At 41.9% G+C, this 24,754-nt stretch overlaps 1 protein-coding gene across 4 annotated transcripts in view; it reads left to right on the forward strand.

Annotated features, from left to right (window-relative positions):
- The window catches only part of UNC13B (unc-13 homolog B), a 207,347-nt gene that overhangs the window by 68,179 nt on the left and 114,414 nt on the right, over window positions 1–24,754 (forward strand). For all 4 annotated transcript variants that reach the window (XM_064405327.1, XM_064405329.1, XM_064405328.1 and 1 more), the window contains 2 exons: window positions 10,254–10,580; window positions 12,508–12,598. In XM_064405327.1, coding sequence (XP_064261397.1) covers window positions 10,254–10,580; window positions 12,508–12,598 — 418 coding nt within the window. The remainder of the gene's footprint in view (window positions 1–10,253; window positions 10,581–12,507; window positions 12,599–24,754) is intronic.

Raw genomic sequence — 24,754 nt, forward strand, 5'->3', positions numbered from 1 at the left:
TACAATTTTGAAGAGAGAGAACAAATAAGCCTGCAAAATAATGGAAGTCTGCAGTTTCCTAGGGAGAAAACCATTTATTTCAATGGTGTGGCAGCTGGTTCTGAACCCATTGATGATTTCCCAATATATGATAGAGTTAGAAAGTATACCGGGAACTCTGAAGGTAAGGGGTTGCCTGCTTATCCAGTCCTGCGTCCATATAAAAATGGGTTAATGGTTAAAAGTGGCAAGTTGCCCAACAAGCAAGGGATGAACCATGAGGACTCACTTCACCTGAGTAACAGTGAGGACATGAAACACATGAGGATGCTAGAGAACACTTTTGTGCCTGTCGATGTCCTTGAGGAATTTGACAGCAGTGCTTCTGATGAGTTCCAGTACTCACCTGTTTCAGATGATGAAATGGGGGAACTTTCAAGAAGATGGTATGATTCTGACATCAGCCATTTGAGAAACATAACTGCTAATTTCACTGCAAATATGGGCTCCCAGTTAAAAGACAGCTCTGATAAAAAACTTAAAACTAAAGAGAGCAAGCATGATCATCCTGTGCAAGACTTAACACTGTCACCTGTTGAAGAACCCAGTGAGGAATACATAGACACAATGGATGAACTTCAGTGTCTGGTAGAATCAGTCTCTGAATATTTGGCTGAAAAGGAGGAAGAAATCAGCAAATTTGGTACATTGCCAGAAACAAAAAAAAATGTTGAGAATGTGCCACTGAAGCAGGATAATGCTGATAATTCAGCAGAAGCTAAAAAATCTGAGCAGACCAAACATCTTGCTGCAGAGGAGAGTACCAAAGGCAAATCTGAATCTCTTCCGGACTTGTCAGGTGTGAAAAATACAGTGAATTCCCTCTTCAGCTCTTTCACAGAGAAGGTGGGGTCAAGCACAAAGCAACTCACAGCGTCTGTTGAAAAACTTGTGTCTTCCACTCCAGAGAATACAGAAAACAAAAACTCATCAGAAGGTGGAATCTTGAATGTATTTACCAGTAAGGCTAAAAGTGAGAGTTCTGCTTCTGGAGGGGCAGGAGATAGTAAATCTGACGCCAAGTTTTCCATTCAGTCTTTGCTACCACCCCAGATGAGCGGTGATAAAAGAGCCCAGAACACAAACTCCAACAAGCCAGAAACCACTGAGACAGACAGTAAGGCTTCTGCACCACATCCTCCCCAGCAAACACAAGGAAGTTCTGCCGACAGCCAGCAGAACCAGCATTCAGTTGTGAATTCAGTTCTAGGCATGTTTAATCCTTTAAAGATCTTCTCTGAGAAGGAAGTGCCAAAGCAAGAAGTCACAAAAGAGGACTACACCAAGGACAGCCATGCTGTGAAAGCTGAGGAGACAAAAAGGAGTGAAGCACCATCTGGACAAATGTCAGCCAGGACCAGCAGCACTGTTCCAGAGGCACAGAAAAATGAGACCAGAAGTGAGGCAGAGGTAAATTCAAGTAGCACTTCTGTGTCTTCTATCTTTGGCAGGCTTACAAATTCTGTCAGTTCTTTCAGTCTGAAAGCCAATCTTGATGGTCTCTTGGCTCCCAAGCAGCCGGATGTGCCACAGAAGCAACCAGATTTGCATCCTGTTACAAGTCAGCCAGGTGCCACTTTGGTAGAGGGTGCACCCACAGCCAGGGATCAGCCTCCTGCAAATCAGTCAGAGGATCAGCATCCTGCAGGCCATGGACTGGCAAACAAGCAAAACAGAGGTAATGTGGAACCTAAGTCACAGCCTCAAGATCAGGGTACAGTATCTGAAAGCTTTTTTAGCCCACTCAAAAAGTCTTTCAGTCAATTGTTGCTTCCTTCTGCTGAACAACAGAAGAAAGAAAGTACGTCTGAACATTTTAAAGACCGTAAGTCTGAGGAGGATATAAAACAAAATAGTTCATCAAAGGAAGAGCACTCCTTTCCTTTCACTGGAAAACTTCCTTTTATCAGTGGGCTGGGTTCATCAGCAAAGCAGGAACAGAGGAATGAGAAGGGAGGCTTTATGTCATCGTTATTTAAATTTTCTTCTGCAGAAAATCTAGCACCTGCACAGCAGCAAAAAAGTCATCAGGGTTCTAGTGGCAGTTCCCTGCATGAAGGCAGAAACAGTAATTCAGGAAATGCTGTTTCAATAAAATCTAGCTCCGTTCCAAATTTATCAGACAATGAGGAACTTTTACAAAAGATTAACATGACTAAAGAAAACATATCTACTGTCCAAGTAAACAGAGAAAAACACCAGGATAGTGCCTCTACTACCCTTAAAGCCAAAGAAGAGCAGCAGAAATCTAAGAGTACTCAAGAGGAACCTAGAAATGTAAAAGGAGGACTGATGAAAGAGAGAGTAAAGGCAGCAGACTTAAGCAAAGGCTCAGTTGAATCCACCTCTTCAGCCAAAGGGCCAGAAGCTCCAAGTGCAGATGATACTCAGAGGAAGAACACACCAGGTTTTCTCTCTGGCTTTCTTCACATTTCTTCAAATGAAAATACAACCAATAATCAAGACTCAACTGCTAAAAGCGAGGGTGATAGCCAGAAAAGCACTTCTCCTGGATTATTTTCTGGCTTATTCAGGTTTGCCTCAAGTGAAAACTTGTCTGAAAGTAAGCAAGAAAAGACAAAACCAAATTCTCTGGGCTTCATGAAGCTTCTTGATAGAGGTGAAGATTCTAGCTTGGAGACAAAACCCCATAATTCAGTAATGGCTTCTGACAGTCAAAGTAGCACTGGAGAAAAGCAGGAAGCTTCCAGCTTCTTAAAAAATCTTCTGCCAAAACCAAAGGAGAAGCAGGATAATGTGAAAACAGTGGGATCTTCCACTACTGACCACCTGTCCAGTGCAAGAGTAAATGAAACAGCTGAGCCTCATGTTCCCCAGAGTGGGTATCCTGTGCTCCCTGAGGCCCTAAATCTGCAAGCCAACATACAGGACTTGTCTGGAAAGTCTGTAAATAGTAGGCATATTCCTCACCAGGATGCAGAATCTAAAATTCTTCCAGCTCCTTTAAACAAAGGATCAAATGAATCTCTCAATTTGACTAATAAAAGCTATAACCCTACGGAGCAGTACTCAGCTTATCAGGAAACAAGGAGCCATTCTAGCTTTGAATGGGAATATGAAGTAGGAGGACTGGCTGACACTCATGGAATAGCAGTACCAGTTTACTACGTGTTAAACCAGAACCCTGTTCTTCCCCCTCAGTTCTTGGACTGGCCTGAAAATGATGTGGTAATGAATCTTTGTAAAAAGGATGGGAATGCAAATGTGATGGATTGGCAGACTAATGCCAATTTTGATGGACAGAGTCTAGATTTAAGCGCCATGTCATATGAATCATTTGACCAGTTAATGTTTCAAGACGTTTGTTTAGAAGAAAATGATGCATGGACTGCTAATTCTCTCAGTGAAAGTTACAGTAACTTTCCACCCTTCGAAAGAGACAGCAGTTACTCATTTGAAGAGTTGCCCATGGATTTGAGCTACTCCTCTGGCTGTGATGGAACGATGTGGACACTAATTGACCAAGACACTTTAAGTATGGATGAAGGCTTGATGTACTCATCCTATAGCCGGGAGTATCAGGAGTGGATAATGATGCTTGAGCAGGGCGTGTGGTGGCCATCAGAAGATGGTGATTGTGGATACTACATGTACAGTGACAACCAGTATGTGTATTCCCTGCTCACTGATCCCACTGGACAGTATGTCTACGTGTGTGCTCCTGAAACTTACTCCTACATGGACAGCTGGGATTATAATTTCCAGATGGATTCCATTCCAAGAGCTGTGCTGGAAGACAACACAATTGCTGTTTGTGGTTTCAAAGTCCCTCTTGGCAGTGAAGATGAACTGTTCTGGTTTGCTGAAGAAGAGTGTCTAGATGATTATACAACAAATAAACCCCTGGATTTGTCAGTAGCTTTGCAGAGGAGCGACCAGCTAATGAACATGAATTTGGAAACTTTTTCACAAATGTTTGAGGAGTCAATTTATTATCAGAGAGAGCAGCCATTAGATTTTTCAGGTTATAAACTTCAAAAACTCAAAGTAGATTTCAGACCTGAGAAGGAAACCCCAAAGCATTCAGAGGAGCCTCCATTAACCCTTGATCTCAGAACACATTCCAGGGCAGCTTTCAATAAATCTCTGAGTAAGGAAGTTCACACCAAGGAAGTTGGTAAGGCTGTCCCAGTGACAACTTCTGGGTCGTCAGGATTCTTTGGATTCCAGCTGTTTCAGTCTACTCCTAAAGCTGAAGAAACTGCTGCACCTACTGAAAGAGTAACAGAAGCAAAAAAGACTGAGGAAGATAAGAAAACACCAGTGAACAAAGTTAGCTCCTTATTTTCTGCTTTGGGTGGATTAATTGGAAAGTCTACAAGCCCTGGCTCTGAGACATCAGAAGATTCTACCTCAAAGAGAACAGACACACGATCAATATCATCTGAAAATAAGGCTGATGTTTTATCACTTACACCAAATAAAAAGTTAGATGAAGAACAAGCTGGGCAGAAGTTTCCTGTTACATCAGGACCAAGAAGAAATACTTCATCAGAACTTAATTTAGAGGCTGCTAGAAATGAAAAGCCAGAATTACACCAGACTGAAAACATCCGTGTTAAAAAAACAGGGTTAACAAGATCTCCTTCTATACTGAGCCAAACTGCTGCGGATGGCAGGCCCTTACAGGAAGAGAGACCAGTTAAAGCAACTCCAGCTTCCAGGCGTCTTGAAAGGCATGCAGCCATTAATGAACCAAGCCAGCCACAGCCACCTACAAGCCAACCAGCCACTGAGCCTGAGGAGACATTATTTAAAAGTGCTCTGAAATTGTTCAGTCTTGGAGAAGATTCGCCTGCAACCTCAACTGCCAACAAACCCCAATCTTCTGGATTTTTTGATTTCTTTAAAACACAAGTAAGCAAAGTGCCACAGCCATCACCAGAACTAGAGAAGAGGCAAAGTAATAAACCAGAAGAGGTGAAACAGCCAGAACAGAAGGAAACCTCCGGCATCTCATCTTTATTTGGATCCCTTGGAGATCTCTTCAAAGTGGAGCCTGTGTCTTCTCCACCAACCTCAAGTACTACAACTCTGCCAAAACCCAGCAGCAGAACTGTGACTGAGTCAAGGCAGAAACCTGAGAAGACTGGGGGTCTTCAGAGTGCCAGTATGCCATGTCTGTCCTCCACCCCCAAGGAAGAGGTGAAAACAGAAGGCACGGACAAGCCCGTCTCTCTTAGCCCCAGGGTGCAAGAGGAGCAACAAAGTAAAAGAGCCATGGAGAAGTCTTCTGAGAGTAAAAAAGTGCCTCCTGGAAATGTTTCACAGAAGCCAGTGAGTGTAGGTCCCAGAGGAAGCCAGCTGGGCCAGCCAGCTGGGCAGCAAAGCAGCACACCCACAGTCACACCAAAGCAACAGGGGGGTCGTGTAGGAGACACAGCTAATCGGGCAAAACCAAAGCCAGACCAGATGCCCAAAGAGTCGAGTTTCAGTTTGCCATTCAGCTTCTCTGATATCACTGCTCCGAAATCCCAGCCAGCCAGTAAGAGCCTATTCTCCTTCTTCACTGGATCAGATGAACCAAAGCCTTCAGCACCTGCTGCTGCTCCTGCTGGTGGGAAGCAACAGGAAACAGAGGGGCTGTTTCATCTGCCCTCCTTCTTTTCCAGTAGTCCAGCTCCTGAAAAGAGTGCACCTCAAAGAAGTACTAGTTTTAGCTTCTTCAATTTGACATCATTTTTGGATGAAAAGCCACAAACTACTCCAGGACAGGAAAAACTAGCTAAACCAGTGAATTCTAAGCCACCAACTGCTCCTAGACAGGAGAGTAATACAAAACCAGCTAAAACAGTGAATGCTAAACCACATATGAAGCAAAGTGTTCCCACCGACTCTGGTGTAAAAACCAGCAGTTCTACCATGCAAGGAGATGCTGACAGTAAAAAAGAAGTTGATGATATTATTGCAGCAGTGACTGGCAAACAAACATCTAATGACCTCATGATCCCAGACAATAAATCAGAAAAGCTGGCAGTGGACAATGTAGAAAATATTGCTGCAGTATCTGAAGAGAGTGGCTTAGAAAAGCTTCCACAGGCCAGTGGCGAGAGTGACTTAGGAAAGCTTCCACAGGCCAGTGAAGAGAGTGGCTTAGAGAAGATTCCCCAGGCCAGTGAAGAGAGTGACTTAGGAAAGCTTCCACAGGCCAGTGAAGAGAGTGGCTTAGAGAAGATTCCCCAGGCCAGTGAAGAGAGTGGCTCAGAAAAGCTTCCACAGGCCAGTGAAGAGAGTGGCTTAGGAAAGCTTCCACAGACCAAGGACACTGCAGTAACCAGCTTGTCTGTTCCTGGTCCTTGCCTTCAGATTCCCACCGTGCAGGAGGGTTGTCAGGACCAGCAAAGTATTTCCCCAAGGGCAGAAGATGCTTTGGGTAATATGGAGAAATTGGACAGTGTTGCATTTCCTACTGGTGAAGAGCCTTATTCTTCCAAAGAGCAAACTTCTGAAAAGGTTGATCATAGCATGGCCTCAGGTGATGAGATGAAATCCCAGGGTCTAAATGACTTAAATGGTGTGAGTGACATGAAAAATGAAGTGGTCTCTGAAGAAGTACGTGTACAGAATGAGTTGCCAGAACAAAAAGTACCTGAACAAACGGACAGATTACAAAGGGCACAACAGCCATGTGTTCCTCCTAAAATGCCAGAGGCACCTAATTTGCAAAGCAAACCAAAGGAACCTGAGAGTGATAAATCGGTTCTGGATTCTTCAGTTGAAATGTTTTCAAGTTTCATGACAAAGATGAAACCACCTAAAACATTTTCTGGTTTCTTTTCTCAACCTCAAGCTACTGCACCTCCACCTGCACAGAAGAGAAGCTCCTCTTTCTTTGGTTTCTCATCCCTCCCAAGTGGCCCAGCACCAGCTTTCACAAATGATATATTTGGCATCTTCAAAGGTCCAAAAGAATCTCCTAAAGAGATGCCTCCAAAATCTGCCCCTAAACCTCAAAGGACTGGTGTGAAAGATGTCACTGGGTCTGTTCCAGCAAAAGTCTCTAGGGAGCCAGAAAATACAGCTGCAGCCAGAGAGTCTAAAACAGATGTCTCTACCTCTGTGAAGAAGGATGTAGTACCTGCTTCAACAGAAGGGAACTCCACAGAAGAGTCTCCCATGAAAAGAGAAACTGAGGAGAAAAAGAGCTTGGAAACCTCTAAAGAGGAACCTTTGAGTGCCACTCCAGAAACAGGAATGTCCAGTAAGAATGAAGACCTTGAGGTGCTACAGCAGGATAGTGAAGCACAGCCCTCTGAGGTGGTAGATGCTCTGCCATGCCAGTCTGATCTCAGTGGTGCAGCTGATACAGTGCAGACTGAGGCTCCTGACCAGGCTGATGTAGGTACTTCCCAAGCAGATGTGGGGCCTTCAGGTGTAGCAGAGGAAGAAGCTGCTCCTGCAGACAAGGCAGCCAGTGACATCCTTCACACTGGCTCTACTGATGAGCTCGCACTGGAAATGGAAGCCCAAACTAACAGGGCAGACACAAGCCTTTCCCAGTTAGATGAGAGTGCTACGCTTGAATCAGAGCCTGCTGTTGCAGGGGATCAGGCCAATGCTGGTATTGATCAGCAGGACTTGATCAGTAGTGATGATAGCAAACCCACAGCTCCAGCTGATGATCCCAGTGTTCATCTGCCTGAGCAGAAGGAAGAGAAGACAAGTGAGGTAGAAAAGCAAACTGCTGAACAGGAAAAACACTTAACAATTAATGAGGTGCCTGCAGAAGGGATTGCTTCCAAATCTGACTTGAAGAAACCGGGTAAAGTTAATAGTGTTGCTCCAGATACAAGCAGTAGTAAGCCTGTCTTTGAAATACCGAACATACCCAGTTTGCCAAAATTTGGCTTTATGTCGTCTTCTGATAGTGGTAAACCTTTTGGCTCATTATTCTCTCAGCAGCCTCCTTCTGCTAATAAAGCAGGAACAGATGAGGGCCTCGTGTCCAGTTTTAAGAAGCTCTCTATGTCTCTGTTTGAGGGAAGTGGTGAAGAAAAGGTGAGTAAGCCAGAGAGTGCCCAAGGAGCAGTATTTGGGAAAAAGCTAGATTTCTCCTTTCCCTGGCAAAAAGACATCAAGGAGACCTCTGCCAAAAAGGAGCCACATGCACCACCGCAGGCTTTGTCAAAACCAGATGACAAGGTGTTAGGAACAGTCAGTTCAGAAGAAAACTCAAAATCTGCAGTCTTGGATCAAGTGACTGACGCAAATATAGAAGTGAGGTTGTCTTCAAAGCAGCCTGACGCTGTAGACAATGAACATTCTGAGGAGCCATCTGGTGCAAGCACTGTTGATGATACATCCAGCAAAGAGCTGGGAGAGAAGCTTGACAAAGAGTCAGAAGATCAACAGAATGTGATTTCAGGTGAACTGCAGAAAGAAGATCAGGTAGAGGAGCGTGTGCCAGACAAGCCTGAGGAGAGAGAAGCTGGGCTTGATTCTGGTCCTGATGGAGCAGCGCTGCATCCTGACACACTGGCTGCAGATCTGCATAGCGTGGAACAGCTGAATGAGAAAAGGCTAGTTACAAATGAGGCATAATAAATGGGATTTGACCATTTATAATGCAGTGCTACAGCAGTAGAGAGTGGCCTTGGTGTCTGATGTTTGTAGCTCAGTCCCACTCCCCTACCTGTTGTAGTGTTTGTGATATCTCTGATGGTTGTCGTGGACAATATGGTAAACTGCAGTCACTAGTTACATACAAGCCTTTAGACCATTTCTCACCTTTTTCCACTCCTTTTCTGTAAGTGTAATTGAATTTCCCATGTTCTTATAACTTGTCCCACTGAATGAGATGTTCTTAGTGCTAATTTCATTAGCCTTTGAGAAGTTATAGTCTTTGTGTGTTAATTCTGCTGCATACCATTCACTTTGCTTTCTTGTTTAGTGATAATAATATTGTATTTGATAAGAAAAAAGTAACAGGTAGAATGTATTGGTAGGGAGGAACGTTTTGTTCTCAAAACGCAAGGTAAAGGTTTTAAATTTTAGAGAGAAATACAACTTACTGATGATACATTATGGAACTACTTAGGTTCACTTTGTATTACTGAATATATTAAAACACTTTCAGAAATATCAGTGAAGTTATTCTAATGCTTGGTCTTCCTAAAATCAGTACAAAATTTATTTCATGCAGTTATGAAAGTCTCTAGAGGAAGGTATCAGTATTTTATGAGTGCATTGAGTCCTGTGCATGTGCTAAGCTACAATTGCCCTTAAAAATCAAAATAGAGGCCTTCTAAACTTAAATTTAAGTATGTATATACAATTCTGTATAATGTAAGTGAAACTTATTCCTCTGCTCATACATCTGCAGCTCTGCACTCACAGAACTTCCTGGCTCCAAATTCTTCAAGACTGCAAGAGAAAAATATGAGTGTTGCTTAATTCTTGGCCATAGTTTTCCTGACTGCATGAGAAATCTCCATCTGCTGTATTTTGTTTGACGATTCTAGGAATTCAGCCCTGAGAGTGGTGTCTTGAACCACAGAGGTCACACCCCTGTGTATGGCTTTTCTTTGAAAAATTTTTCCACTTTCGTAAAAGGTTTTAAGTTGAAGGTTTTGATAGTCTTAATCTTGACTGCAACATATTTTATCATAAACTTTTAATACATAAAAGTAAAGTTAACTTTATTTTTTAACAACTGTCAACTTAAATAGATGTGATAAAGACCCCAACTGCAGCAAATCTGCAGAAGACAGAAACACTTTCACTCTGAATTGCTGTTTCCATTATTATTCCTTTCCTGTCTGGTTATTAGAATATCTTCACTGCAGTTTGTAGTTGGTGTAAGGTGAAGCAGTAGTTGGTGCAACAAAGACCAATGTATAGAGGATATGTGAGTGTATACATACATACATATATATATATATATGTATGTATGTATGTGTGTGTATATATATATATACACACACACACATGTACATATATATATCTACAAAAGAAGTATATATGGTCTATATACTGGTGGATTGTGTATTGAGTATTTCTACTGCCTACCAAACTTTAGAGGTTCACAAATCTATGTTTACATAATAATCATAAGAATATAATAGTTAAGTATGACTTCATAGCATGCCTTTTCAGTAATATTTCATATATGGCTCAGTTTTTTACATGCACAGGTTATTTTGTGTTTTTCCAAGCCATTGTTTTTTCTGATGGACTTTTTTACTCTCTCATAGTCCTGCTGGCAGTAGTAGATACGGCTCCTCTTGCAATGTCAGCCAGGAAAGCTCTCACCTCAGTGAGCTGGAACATTCCCATGAAAGTGCCCACGGCTCTGAGCAGGAGGATGATCACCAGGAAAGGCAGTCAAATCACTCTTACCACAGCTCGAGCAGCTACCAGAAGGATGGTCACGCGTGGCTCAAGGAGCAAGAGGAGTCTCACGGCAAAGGAGAGGAGGAGAAGTTCTGCAAAACTGAGGAAAAACCTGCAGACCATTCTGCAGCTAAGTTACCTCCAGAAGTTGAGAAGCCCAAGGATGTTGATGCAGGAGTCCAAAGGAGGTAGGTGAAGCTGTCAACAAGTTATTTTCATCTAGTTCAAAGAGGATTCTTCTATCTGCTGTTACCCAGGGCAAATTATTAAAGGCTGCCAGTACGTTGTTCTTGCAGCCTTTTATGACAACTGCGTTGATGTTGCTGATCTGTGCAACATCTGTTGTAGAGGACCATTTAGTTATGGGACATTGGCTAAGCTGAAGCTGTGTTTGCCTTGTGTGCAAAGAGGAACACTTGCTAAAACTGTGGTTTTTGTGTGTGTGTGTGAAGAGGAACACCAGCTTGGAGCTCATTTGGTGGATTTTCTGTTTCTGATTTGATGAGCGTACTCTGGCCCCAAAATAGCTGCTTCCATTGCTCATGTGGGATCAGGTTTGTACTTGTACAACCAAGAATTACGTGTTTTCATGGTTAGAGCTTCACTAGTTCCATTCTTGTAGGCTACCACCATTAGAGTTAGTGTTTATGTAGTTGTGGGTTGTAGAGCATGAATAGACATGTTGCTCTGACTCACTGTGGGAGCCTTTCTTGTCCCTGTACTTTGGCTTTCCAGGCTGTCAACAGTATTGAAAACAGGCTTCAAAAGTATTTAATCTAAGTTTGGGTAAGTAGAGTACTGGGTTTTTGCACAAGTTTTACAGAAATTTCAAATTTCACAATTTAAATTTGGGAGTGACATTTTTCCTTGAGGTAATCAAGTCATTGCAGCCACTGGATGTGGTTTTACTTTCATAAGTATGAGGGTTTTTTTTTAAATATGGTTCAATTAGATCCATGGGAAGATGTCTGCCTGTCTATACCCTTTGGAGGGTACAGCTGGTGTCACTGTGCTTGGATGATAGAATTAACTACAGGAGTTCATGTGTAGGCAAGCCTTACACTAAAGATGAAGAGAGGAAAACAAGAAGAGAGAAGTGTTAAACTGTTTTTAAACTCTGATTCACTTTCCTCTTTTCCTTACAGAGCAGCAGGAGTCTTGTCCCAGAATGGCTGGCCTATATTTGTTCACAGGAAAGGTTATTCACATAGTCTACTTCAGGCTAATTTTGGCATCTAACTTGGATGCTCCTGCCTCACTGGCTCCCTTTCTCTCCACCCTCTGACAGTGCTCTCCTGTCTCCATGGAACAGGCATGGAACTGTGCTCTGAGTGTTGATCCTTAGAGCTGCCCCTGAGCTAGACCTGTAGCATGGATGTGTTTTGGTCTCATCTGTGGGGTTGTTTTATACAGTCAGCGCTGTGGGGTAGATGCTTTGCAGGCAGGAGAAGGTGTTTGTTTTTGTGATTTACACCTCAGCAACATACAAAAGTGGGAATGAAACCAAAGGCCTAAGGTATGATAAGCTTAGGGACTGCAAGATGTGCTGTGGGGCACTGAGGTGGAGTGTTGGTGACAGATCTGCCTGTTCTCTTGAAAAGCTGTAGGTAAGAGTGGAGTGACAGAGGTTCAATGCACAGAGGAAGCTCAGGGCTGAGCTCTGTGGCCAGTGTTTCCAATAAAGAGGGGCTGTACATTTGTAGCAGAAGGAGTAGGAAGGGGCAGTGGCTAGAAGAGAACTGCAGGAGACATCGGATTATAAAATCTTCTGTCTGCCTCATTATGTCTGTAATTATGATCCCATTGTGTTGCATTGGCTTGATCTGGTTCATAGACTGTTTTTTTGGGTTTTTTTCCTCATGTTTGCACAAACATCATCTTCCTCCTGGGTGTGGATTGTGTACAGCTCATATCTTTCAGCTCATCGGTTTCCAAGGTGGTTCCTGAGTTTAAGGAAACCTTTAGCTGCTCACTTCCCAGAGCACATGCACAGCTGTGCTGACTGGAGCCTGTCGTTCCTTCAGAGCTGAAGCTGTAATTACACTATATGGTTGAATCTTTAATGCTACGGGTAAGTATGTTTCATGTAGTGATTTCCTCTTTCTTGCTTTCAAGCTACCAGGGTGACATCGAGCCACCACCGTTTCCTCCAGCGAGAGCCCATTGGATTAGAGCCATTAGCAAAGTCCGACTGCAGCTTCAACAGGTAGGATGGAGAATTGCTTTGCTCGTTTTCTGAGCTGCTGTGGCTCAAGGTTTCACTTTTTCTTCACTGTAAGGCACCTCTTAGAGTTTTGGTGTTTTGGAGACAAAAAATTTGTCAAATGCATTGTGTTGGACTGCAGCATGTTGTCGTGGTTTTAGAGCTCTCTGATTCTACCAGACGTTTATAACATCATTGTATGGAACTGGAAGTGAATATCAGAAAAGATGCAGAAGCTGAGAAATTAGCTCTGAATTTGTAAATAATAAAAATGGTGTCTAGGACTTAAATGGTTTATTCTAAATTGTTTGAAATGAAGACTTTTTCCCAAGGCAACTTGAGGATAGCTTGTTAGTTTAGTAGGAGTTATCTGTATTATTTGTCGTGTGAAAATGTTCCTTGGGAAACTTTGCATCAAATATTTTTATATATACTTATTGAAAGTGGGTGTATAGTAAGTCTTGGTATTTCCATCTCATGAAAGTAAGATTTAAAAATAAATAGTCTTGATTTGGGAAGTCAAAAGGAAAAGGTTGTGACATTTTCTATAACAGTATAAACACTCTTGTTTTAGAAAACAGTATTTAAGAACCAAAGAAGTTGGATTTTTAAAAAAATTCTTATGGTTGTATCCATCTGTATGCCCACAGAAAGATAACATATGGTGTTCATGTTCCCTCAATTTTGCCTGCTTGCCCAAGTGCAGAGTTAATATATTTCACTTAGAAATACTACTTTCTTCTAGAGATGACTTGTTTTGTTTTTATAAGAGATTTTACAGTTTCTGTCACAATCAGGACTTTTTCTTGTGGATTTTTGCAAATATTCAAGAACTGATTGTTGTGGCTTTGCATCTTGGGAGGCAAAATAGATTTTCTCTTGTCCTGTCTGGATTGTAAATGCTTTTTCATCTAACTGTGGCTTCACTTCTGAGTAGAGAGGATTTGGATCAAAACTCTCAGTATAACATGGAAAATGAAGAACATTCTGTTTTTCTGAGAGGGTAGAAGGGCCATTAGATGGTTCAGCATTGTTTTGTCATTCTGCTGAATTGGAAGGATGACATGCTTCGAGATGATTGTTACTGTTTAGTTTTGATAGCAAAATGTCATTATTTGCTTTGCCTTGAGCACTGCTGACAACTATTGATCAAATTTTCCCTTAAACCAAAAAATGTAGGAGTTGGAACTTTGCAGGAGCCTGCTGTGGGGCTTAGCTGCCTTTTCTCAAAGACTTTTCCTTACCTCTTCTCTAGTTCTCTCTTGTTCTATATAAATCCATGCCGCGTGATTAGGACAATAAATACTGGAATTTTAAAGGGCTACTGCAAAAACATGACAAAGCCCCACTTCCTCTTCTTCTGTTAACTAGATGACCCTTTTTCTTTTAGTCTTTTCTTGACAGGATTTTTAGGCACTTTTCCATCAGCCTGGCCTTTTTAAAATTCTCCTACTCATTTCTTTGTTTTCCCTGAAGTGCAGTGTCCAAAGCTGAATTAAGAAATCCAGCTGAGAGCCTGCTCATGTGCACTATAGAGCAACCAAGACTTTGTTCTCCTGTCTGTGGTCCTGATTCTCCAAAATATACTGGCTGTCCTGCTGTGATGGTGCTTTTTTATCACAGACTATCAATGATGTATGGTTAGCCTTTTACACTTTCCAGAGCTGAGGTTCCTTCTGAAAAAGGGTTTTGTCTGTTGTTGCACAGCCTATCTTTGTGTTGGATTACAGCTGAATATGGCTTTGCACTTGTCCTTACAGAATTTGGTTTTTTTGGCTTTGTTTTTTTTTCGTTTTGTAAGCACTTTGTTGTCTGTGTCTTCCTTACCATTTATGTGAACAAATCATTCAAGTTGTCTGTGACAAAACCAAAGCTGATTGCCTGTGTGCTACCAGAGTTGCCTGAGGGATCTTGCTTGGTACATTCTTTGAATTTGGCTACCATGATTATCAATTTTTTACTAGTATGTTTGCATCTATTTTAACAGCTTCATCCAGATCACAAGGTATAAAGGTTCTATTATTCTTTCTCTACCCTTTAGAATAATTTAGCTTGTCATAGAAGGAAGTTAAATGCATTTGACACAGTTCTACTCTTGATGAAACCATGCTCACAGTTATTTCTCTCCTTTTCATGCTCTAGAAGATCTGCAAATAATTTGATTATTTGTTCCAGTCTTCAATCCCCAGGGAACTGAAGTGTGTGTGTGTGAAGTTAGTGCTTTTATAATTATACAAGGCTTTCTCTTACTGTTTTTTAAGCATAAATACCTGCTTTGTCTTTTTCAAATCTTTGTGTTGCCTGTTTCTCAAATTCTTAGTGCCATCTGACTTAACAGATAAGGTGGTTATTTCTTTCTTTTTTTTTATTTACTGCAGCCTCTTTTTAATAACTTTCTAAACCTTTTTTCTTTAAAAACCTCCCGCAACAATCCAGTTCTGTCAGCTGCCTGATGTGCTTGTCCCTTTCACCAAAGACCTGAAGCAATTAAGGCATCAAATTTCCAGCCTTCTTAATAACACCTGATGATTCGTCTTCCTATGAATGGTATCCATCCTTTATTTGTCTTATTGTATGTTCATTGCTAGATGTTTAATTTTGTGCTTCAGCCTTTTGATTCCTTTCCTGTGCAATCACTTTTGTCCTTAAAAACTTCCTCAGGAAGAGAGTTCAAGCCCTCCTGGAAGGCAGGAGGTTTCTTCGCTGGGGCAAGTTGTGATTTTTGTCCAGTGATGCTGTTTCATTAGCTGTTAACAGCTTCCTAAACTCCCTGGTCCTTTAAGCCTCTTTCTCTGGAGCTGTAGACACTGACTTTCTGAGTTTTTATTAGTTTGTGTTCTTGAATCACATAGTGTTTTCTAGCTTGTCTAACTCCTTTCCTTCTAAGGTATCAGGATGACTCTCACAGTTTGCTCAGATGCATTTGCATCCTCATTTGTCTCTGCACTTATGCTCAAATCTAGAAGAGCATCTCTGCTAGTTGCTTTCTGCACAAGTTGAGTCATCAGTTTGTCCACAGATTTTGTTTGAAAGTCAGTGATACAACGACTTTCTGATGAGGATCAGGATTTTTCATGTCCCTGTGGTGATAGTCTAAGCAGGTGATTCTCTTGGTAGCTAGAAAAGATCATGTCTCATTTCTCTGGTAACTGTATTAACATCTTTCTATCTTCAATTCCTAAGAGCTTTCAGGAGGACTATACTTGTTTGTTTCAGCACTTCAGAGCAGGTGGTTATGTCCTTGGTGTTGGAAGGGATGTCCTCAGCACATTTCTGTGTTCCTCTTTCTCCGTGTGCTCTATGTGTGTTCATTTCATGAACACACATAGAGCTCCACCTCACAGATCTGAGGGGCTGGACTCCTAATACATAGATTAATAAAATGATTCTTGCAACCTTTAATTTTAATGATCTAACTGAAATTTGAAAGAATAAAGAAAAAGTCCAAAAAAGAAAAAGACCCCCCAAGAGGTTTCCATACATGATGTGATTATAAATCCCCTGAGCAATTCAGCCTCCTACCTGGGAAAAGATTAATATTCATGTGAATAATGTACATGCATCCTACATTCTGACCATGAGTCAGAGAAATGTAGTATTTTAATTAAGACTTGACAGTTACAAAATGGCACAGGAATTTGTAAGTGTGCATGTTGAAAAAGCTTTTTTGTAGAGTGCACTTATGTTTTGTTCTTCACTTCTGCTGTTTTGCTTTTCTCTTTCTCTGTGAAGAGGAAACTTAATTATGCTAGAATCAACTAGGGTTTTCAGCCCTGCAAGGAATGACTCAGTAATCCTCACCTTCACACTTAGAACTTAGACTACAAAGAGGGATTAATTGATAGTTCATCTGCTGCAGTCCCTCAGTGGGAGCCTCTTTTCCAGTAGAAGAACAGACACATAGCTATTGCATCTTCAACTTGCAGCCCTCAGTGACTGAAATAGCCTCCAGCTAGGGACACAGCTATGTGACTTCTAAAATTATACAAATTAGAATCTGACTTCTGTGTAACAGAAGAACTGGCAGACCAAAGAAGAGCAAAAAATCAGTTAAATCATCAAATTACCTCTCTCACCAACTCTTAAGTATATTTAAATATTAGAAGAGGGTATGGGATCTGGGATTTTCTCCACTTACATTGAATTTGTTGAGGGGGCGAAAAATCTTATGTATAATTTTCCTCTCTCTTATGTCAGCATATTAGATACATAAATGACCTGTTTTTGTTTCAAAACCAAAGTAACAGGAGCAATGTTTCTGCCTTTTAAAAATAATGCCATTTTATACCAATTATTTTGATTTAACTTTTGTCTTTCCCTGTTAAATGCCAATAGTCTGTTCTTCTTGACTGATACATAATCAGGTCACAAACTGACATGGCAGATGTAGTTCATGACAGCAGTTTTCTGGAATACGAAGATGACTTGCAGTAGTAAGGAATAAAGGGGGTTTTCCTTTACTGTTGCAGGTACCCAGTCATATCCTTAGTCTGATTTTGTCATGCTCCATAGCTTCACCTCTGATCAAGCACCTGCAAATATTTAAACACTGTGAGGGTCCAGTTTTGAGGGTGATGTGTTGGTGATTTTGTAGTGTAAAGCCCTATTTTGATTTTGAGAAAGCAAGCTCTTCGTGCAAAGCACCACTATTCCCTTCATAAGCAACAGTGGGATGCCCTAAGGAGTCCTTGCTGGACTTAAAGTCATGGTGAAGAGACAAGCAGGGTCTGGTGCCAGTTTTGGTTGCAACTTTGATTGTAAGTTAGCTGCCTGTCCCTGTGGGAAATCAACCTCTACATGTGAACCCAGGCACTCTGATCTGTCAGTCCAGGTACTGTGCACTTGTGGAGAACAAACTGTTTTAAGCCACTCAGCAAAAGACTGGAAGCTGTCCCTTTCTACCTCTCATGGATTTTGCAGTCCACGCAATAATTTACTTTTGGCATTTTATTTCCCTTAAGCTTTGTTGCCTAGGTGTCTCTTTATCAGTCCCGTGAAGATGAGTAAGCTCTGCATTTTCAAAGCCTCCCACACAGTGGCAAAGAAGCAAACTAAAGCACTGTGACTCTAACAGAGAGTTACTAGAAACTTCTCTTCATGCAGAAAAGTACATCTCTAGTTAAATATCTTCCTTCTTTTCTATCTAATGATCTATGGAGGTCATCTTAACCTCCACCAAAATACCAGCATTCCTGATCAAGTGTTCTAGGGATCAGTGTTGGTGGGGATCTGCAGAACATTCTTGTGGTCACGAATTTGCTGTTCCTACCCTCAGGTGGAGGTCCTGTTGGTCAGGCATGATCCAAGGGTTGCTGCCAGCAGTACTGCAGACTGTGTGGTGTTAGGTGGCTATAGTAGTCAAATCCTTTCTGGAAATGCAGCTTTTACATCTCTTAGGGATTGCACAACAATAGTTGCTTAGAAAGCATTCAAATATAAAAGTACTGGGGACTGTCTCCTCATGGCATAATATTGGTTCTCTCTGTTGCATCTGAGTTTGCAGGCTGGCAAGTCTTGTGAGACTCTCCAAAGCCCTTTGTGCCTTTCCCCCGAGGCAGCTTTTAGTGTGGGGCGATTCCCTGGTATTTGAACAGTTTATGTCTGTTGTTGCCTCTCTGTCAGGAACAGTTCAGCTGACAGGCTGTGCTCAGATGAGGGAAAGCTTCTTTCTTCTCCAAATGTCTGAAATAAAATACCTGCATATTCACATCTGTTTGGGATAAAACCCGTTTTTATTTTATCCTTTCTGAGATTCCCTAAGAATCTATAGGGAATAATATAATTTTTTTTTAATTTACAGTGAATGTTACAATGAATGTTAGAGCAAAGCAATACTTATTTGTATGTACACACCAGAAAATAGTGTTGTGCCTTCATTAGCTGCTGTTGTGATTTTTGAGCAGCTGTTTGATAACCTTATCTCTAGTGGAAAAGATCAGCAGCTTTTCCCCTTTTAGAGTAGTTAAGATAAATGATCTCTTGTGAAGCAATGTGCAGTGTTTTCCATGATGACCACAGCAGCTCAGAGCCTGCTCAGTTGCTCTTTCTTCGGGCTTCTCCTAACATATCAATATATTGACACTCATCTCTGTGGAAAACAGTTTTGGTGTTGATGATCTGTATCCCATGGCACACTGGGCATCGGTCCCCTTCAGTTTTCTCAATATCTTCTTGTTGCTGGTTAGAAAAAACCCCAGACAAATTCTGGGGTCTTTGCTTCTCTAGACTTGTATTGTAAACTGTACATATCTGGCAGTCAGAATTGTTTTGAAGCCTTTAAATGGGAATCCAAGATTAGTTTGCTTTTCTTCCAAAGTTTATTCCATTTATTTCCTTAAAAAGAAAGAGAAGGTGTTTGTGCAACATCAGGGATATATTTTACAAACAGGGTGTGTTCCACAATCAGGTGCATCTCTTTCTTTGTGGCAGTACTGCACATTATGTTCAGGTAATCCAGTTGGCTGAACTCTGTGCTTCTCTAAGGTCATAATGACAATCCTGGTTGCAAATGAACTGTCATGATATCTATTTATTTTCTTAAGGAAGGTATGTCTAGAATAAGGGAGGAATAGGACTCTTGTTCCTCATCTAAATACTGAGTGACGCTGAAATTTTAACTTGTGTTTGCCATGGTTTAGAAAAGTGCATTGACTGCTAAGATGTAACTCTGCTTCAGGGAACAACTCTTCTCTCCGCTCTGTTTGGACATCTTAGACCAGAGAAATATTCTCATTCAAATTTGTTATGGTCCTGTAAAGCAAGTTTTGATTGTGAAAAGTTGGTGTTTTCTGATGGATAGGGTATCTTAGTCACTTTTATTCCTCTCCATGTAAGTGTATCTCTGCTGATCAGAGATCAAGATGTGGGTGGCAGCAGTGTGGTGGCAATGTGAATAGATGACCTTTGTCTTGTACAACTCCTAGATTCTTGGTAAGACTCTGTATCCATGATTTCTGCCTTTCTTTCTCTGGCAACTTTTCTCATAGGCTATCAGGTCACAGCAGTTCCTGTGGTGATTATGTCCAGAAATGACCTGAGTGTGGCAGGCTGAAGGAACCATCTTTGTGCACGTAGCTCATCCCTCTGAACTGAGGTTAACTACAGTAGGCTCTTTTCTCTTGTCTGATGCTGCCCAGCATCAGCATTCACATTTGTACCAAGACTCTTCCAAAAACCTTCTTGACCAAGTGATTATCTTTTCTCAGGACCTGCTGCAGTAGTGAATCTTTCAGTAAAAATGAAACCCAGATCTCTAGGAAGAGTGGACTGAGTCCTCTAAAGCCATAGAAGAGCACTAGAAATGGAGCTGAGACAATCATTGCCACCTTATGCAAAACTCCCCCCTTTGCACGTTTTATTGGGGATATAATGGTGAACAGAATTACAGCAGTGTGCTCTGGTGATAGAGGTATGTCTGATTTGGAAGGGGGCACAGAAACCTGTGGTGTCCTCATCACCTCGACATGACACTCATGCCTGTGCTTATCAGGAAAAATTGTGAGAGTTTCATCTGACACTGGAGTAAGCCAGTTGCTTCTGCTCAAAATAGGGGTGCAATGGGAGAGGTGGGTGGGGGGACTCCTACCTGCCACATACGCAGTCCTTAAAAATAGCATTGGCTGTTGGGAGAGCCAGACTTCACACTCTTATTTTTAAGGATCTGTGTGGGAGGAGGGGATATTTCCCAGTTCTGTGTATTACTGAAGCAATCTGTACAAGAAATGCTGCACCAGAGAGATAGCAGTGGGCTTCAGCTTACAAAGCACAAGAGTTGAAAAGATGAGCTAACCAGCACTGGCTGAGAGCATCATAAACGAAGCAATAACTATTCGTGCAATGTTAGCACATGCATTGAATAATAACATAACTTCATAAGAAAAGCCAGAAAGTCAGAAAAAAGGAGCTAGGAGTTTACATTTTTTTCTTTTACTGCTTTTCTATCAGTTCTCTCTTGTTTTCCAAGCTGTGTCGTTATACAACTTGTTTAGATGTAGGGCAGGGTTGCCTTGCATGCTTCTGAGCCAATTTTTGGAGTCGCATACGGGTTGTGTAACTGAAGTCTTCCAGTACCATGCATCCAGACTGAAGTGAGGTGATTGCTTTGTTGTCCTCCTGCATTGTAAAAGTGGTATTCAAAGGTCAAAAAGCTATTGATATTGCATAATACAATGCCTGAAGACATCAGTGCTCCAGTTCTGCATGGTGCATGTAAAACCAAATCACAGAATCATAGGATGGCTAGCATGGAAGGGATCTTAAAGATTATCTAATTCCAATGCACCTGTCATGGCCAGGGACATCTTCCACTAGACCAGGTTGATGAAAGCTCTGTCCAACCTGACCTTGAGCACTGCCAAGGATGGGGCATCCACAGCTTCTCTGCACAACCTGTGCCAGTGCCTCACCATCCTCACAGTAAAGAATTTCTTCCTAATATCTAATCTAAACCTACTCTCTTTCAGCTTGAAACCATTTTTCTTTGTTCTATCACTTGTGAATAGTCCTTCTCCATCTTCCTTGTGGGCTCCCTTCAGGTACTGGAAGGCCAGAATCAGGTCACCCTGAAACTTTATCTTTTCTGGGCTGCACAATCCCAACTCTCTCAGCCATGATTCATCCCTCTGATCACCTTGGTGGCCTCCCCTGGGCTCACTGCAGCAGGTCCCTGTCCCTCCTGTGCTGGAGCCCAGCTCTGGATGCAGTGCTCCAGGTGGGTCTCAGCAGAGCAGAGCAGAGGGGCAGAATCCCCTCCCTGCCCTGCTGCCCACGGGGCTCTGGATGCAGCCCAGGACACGTTTGGCTCTCTGGGCTGGCAGTGCCATGGCCGGGGCATGTGCAGCCTCTCAGCCACAGCTCCCCCAAGCCCTTCTGGGCAGGGCTGCTCTGGGGCTGTTCATGCCCAAACTGGGCTGGCACCAGGGCTTGTCCCAGCCCAGGTGCAGCAGCAGCACTTGGCCTTGTTAAACCTCATGATGTTCCCATGGGCCACTCTTTGAGCTTGTCCAGGTCCCCCTGGATGGCATCCCATTGTTCAGGTGTGTCAGCTGGAAACAGAGTAGCATTTTTATTTTCTGCATAGAATTCAAGCAGGTCTTGTGATGAAGGAAAAGTATGCTGCCTATTAGGATGTAGTTCTTACTGAGTTAACCATTACTGGTTAATAAGAACTTTCTTTGCATCCAGACTCATTTCTTGGCATTCAGATGGGATTTTTAAGCCATCTGATAGATACACATGTACTGTCTGCTGTCTGCTCATATTTAGTCTGGATAGTTTTGGGACATTGTGGAGGACCAATCAGATGAGCTAGATTTGGATCAAACTGTGGGTTCATTTCTATTGCTTTGATGGTTAATGACTGACACTTTCAGAATGGCTTTTCAGTGGTTCCCCATTGGTTTAATTTGAAATCTGCAGGTAGTAAAGGTGGGACTAGTTCTTCTTTTCCTTGGTTTTTGAATCTGTAGGAAAAGGCCTGCAGCCTTTCCTGGCAGTCTGTGAGCTGGGTTTATAACACACCTCCTCTGCTGAAAGGCACTTGAGAACATCAGTGTATCAATATCTGTACTGCCGGAGGAATTTCCTGAGGTTGTTGACAGCTCTATCGTTTGTGTGCTGTAAAACTAAAGATAATTTAGGCATAAAGCTGGGGTGAAATCCCAAATGTAGCTTGAGATTCTCATCTGTTGCTCAAGTGTGCAGGTACCAGATGCTGGAGGTAAATCTGAGTGAAGCTTATTGGGGTGCTCTAGTCAGGGAGTCTCTTGCTGACTGGGTGGCTTTAGCTTTCAGATTTGCAAAATGATGTAGTACCAGGTGAGAAGTGGTGCTGGCCTCTGGACTATGGGGGTATGTGCTCAAAACAGGAGTATCCTGTTTAAGCTATGTTTATGCATTGGATCAGTAAGAGAGGGAAGGGCTGTTCTGGGAAACTGTAAACCCCTCACTAGTAGGGCTGTAGAAATAGTTATGAAAAGAAAACTTTGCCTGGAAAATGGGAAATTATTGAAATTAATTGCTTTATGCTCCATGCTACACCGTGGCAAACAAGGTAGGCAGCAGGTCTCTTCTGCCTGTATTTCTGTAATGTTTCTCATATGACATGTAGGAATCAAATCAAATGATTTGGAGAAAATGGGGACTATTGCAAACATCAGAGAATACAAATTGGAGAGGGGACATCAAGGCAGCCCAGGGTGGGAAGGAGGTGAAGTTGTGTGAGATGAAACCAAACAAGTATGGCTCAGCTTAGTAGACTGGAAGCTGGGAGCAGATGTTGCTGCCATGTACTAACAGAGCATGGGAGTAAATATTGGCAAGTTTGCAGCTATGTAAGTGAAAGGTTACTGTTAGCACAAGAACAGAAGGGCATAAGAAGAAACCGGTCTAGAAATCAGAAAGTGATTTTATTAATTGTTAGTGAACAGCTTCCAAATTGGTTTCTTTGCCCTTTCTAATTAATCTAAAAGAGGTCTTTTTATGAATGCTATTATATGACAGTTGCCTGTGGGAGCAAAGAATAGGGACTTCATCATCCAGACAGCCTCTAAGCAGGCTGTCAGAAATGTCCGTGGAACCACAGCCTCCATCACTTTTCCTCTTAGCGTGGCCTCCCTGTGTTCACTCTACCCACCTGCCTGCCTTTGCTGTCAAACTGCCACGCTGCAGGACCCTGTGGGTTTCCAAACACAAACCAGAGGTGTGTAGGAGAGGTATTTGCTACTTAGAAGCTCTCACTGAACTGGAACAGTGAAAATAATGTTGCAGCCCTTCTTGCGGTGGCTTTTCCATACAGTTGCACAGGAGATGTTAAGGATGCTAGGCTGCCTGAGGGGTTTCTTGAAAAATGAGTGTTCTTAGAGACTCGTGCCTGGTAATGAACCTGTCACAGCTACAATTTTGTTTTCTGATGAATATTCAAGTGGTAATAGTTCAGAAAATATGGTATAGTTTGTAAATAGGTTTGTTCTTAAATCAGATTTTAGGAATTCCCCAGGGGATTTCAATTTCTTACTTAGGCAGTAAATTGCAATTGAATTCGTAGTCATTAAAAGTTTTTTTAAAAGCTAGCACTTGAAAATTATTTTATAGGAGACCTTGAAAAGCAATAGAGACAAAATCAGGTATATGCACTAAAAAGGATATAATAGAGCTGTCCATCTAGGAGCAAATTTAGATAAATCTGTTCAAGACTGAATTCATTTAGCCTCACTGTGGTTAATATTTTAGGTGGTTGTGTACAAGAGTATTTCAAATACAAATAGAAATTGCTTTATGTGAAAGATCAGTTTATTTTAACCATGTCTCCATCTGGGTTTTATTTTTGTTAATGAGTCAGTATTCACCTTGTATTTTAAGACAGCAAACACATTTTTGAGAAACTGTTATTGAGAAACTGAGAGTGCTAAATTTTAATGCAATTTATTTATATTTTTTCTATTTTTATTGAGTGTGTTATGTTAGTGCAATAGATTGAAATCATGCAAGTTTTTGTTGTGGTATCTCATATAACGGGTAGTTGAGGGATCCAGTTTGGTCTACACAAATACCTATGGATTGGCTGGTGTATTCACTCTGAATTTTTTTACGCCTAATTTAAGGAACTCAATTTAAAGCAAGTACAACTCTCCTCCATATTTTGTGACATGGATACATGTTACTCCTCCAAATTATATCACTTTATTTTTAGCTTGCAGCAGTAATAGCTTGTTAATATACAACTGTTTACAGCTGCCAGAGTCACCCCATTTTAATCTGGCTTTTATGCCCATTTCTGTGGGAGGGTGGAATGGTTTCTGTGACCTGGGAGCCCTGAACAGTGGCAACAGATATAGGAATAACCCCATCATCACTGCTCAGTATTTGAGTGTGTGCTTTGGTCCAGCTGTGCTTGCCCCTCCCATCACAGACTTTTGCAAAAGGGCTAATTATCCTCTCCGTGACTTGACTCAGGTCAGCTGTGTTATCAAAGCCTGGCTTGTAGTGCAGTTTTCATCCTCTTGAAGAGCCTTTCTTAGTCCAGGCATTTTTATTTTTTGCCTTAAATATTTTCCTCTGTCCCTTCCAGTTAGCGGAGCAGGCTGACTGGACTTCCAGAGCCCCTTAGTTCAGGCCCAGTGTGAGCCTGTCAAATGCCTTTACTGGTGCTGTGAAAAGTGT

Source organism: Passer domesticus, chromosome Z, assembly GCF_036417665.1.
Source record: "Passer domesticus isolate bPasDom1 chromosome Z, bPasDom1.hap1, whole genome shotgun sequence".
In the NCBI taxonomy this organism is placed as follows: Eukaryota; Metazoa; Chordata; class Aves; order Passeriformes; family Passeridae; genus Passer; species Passer domesticus.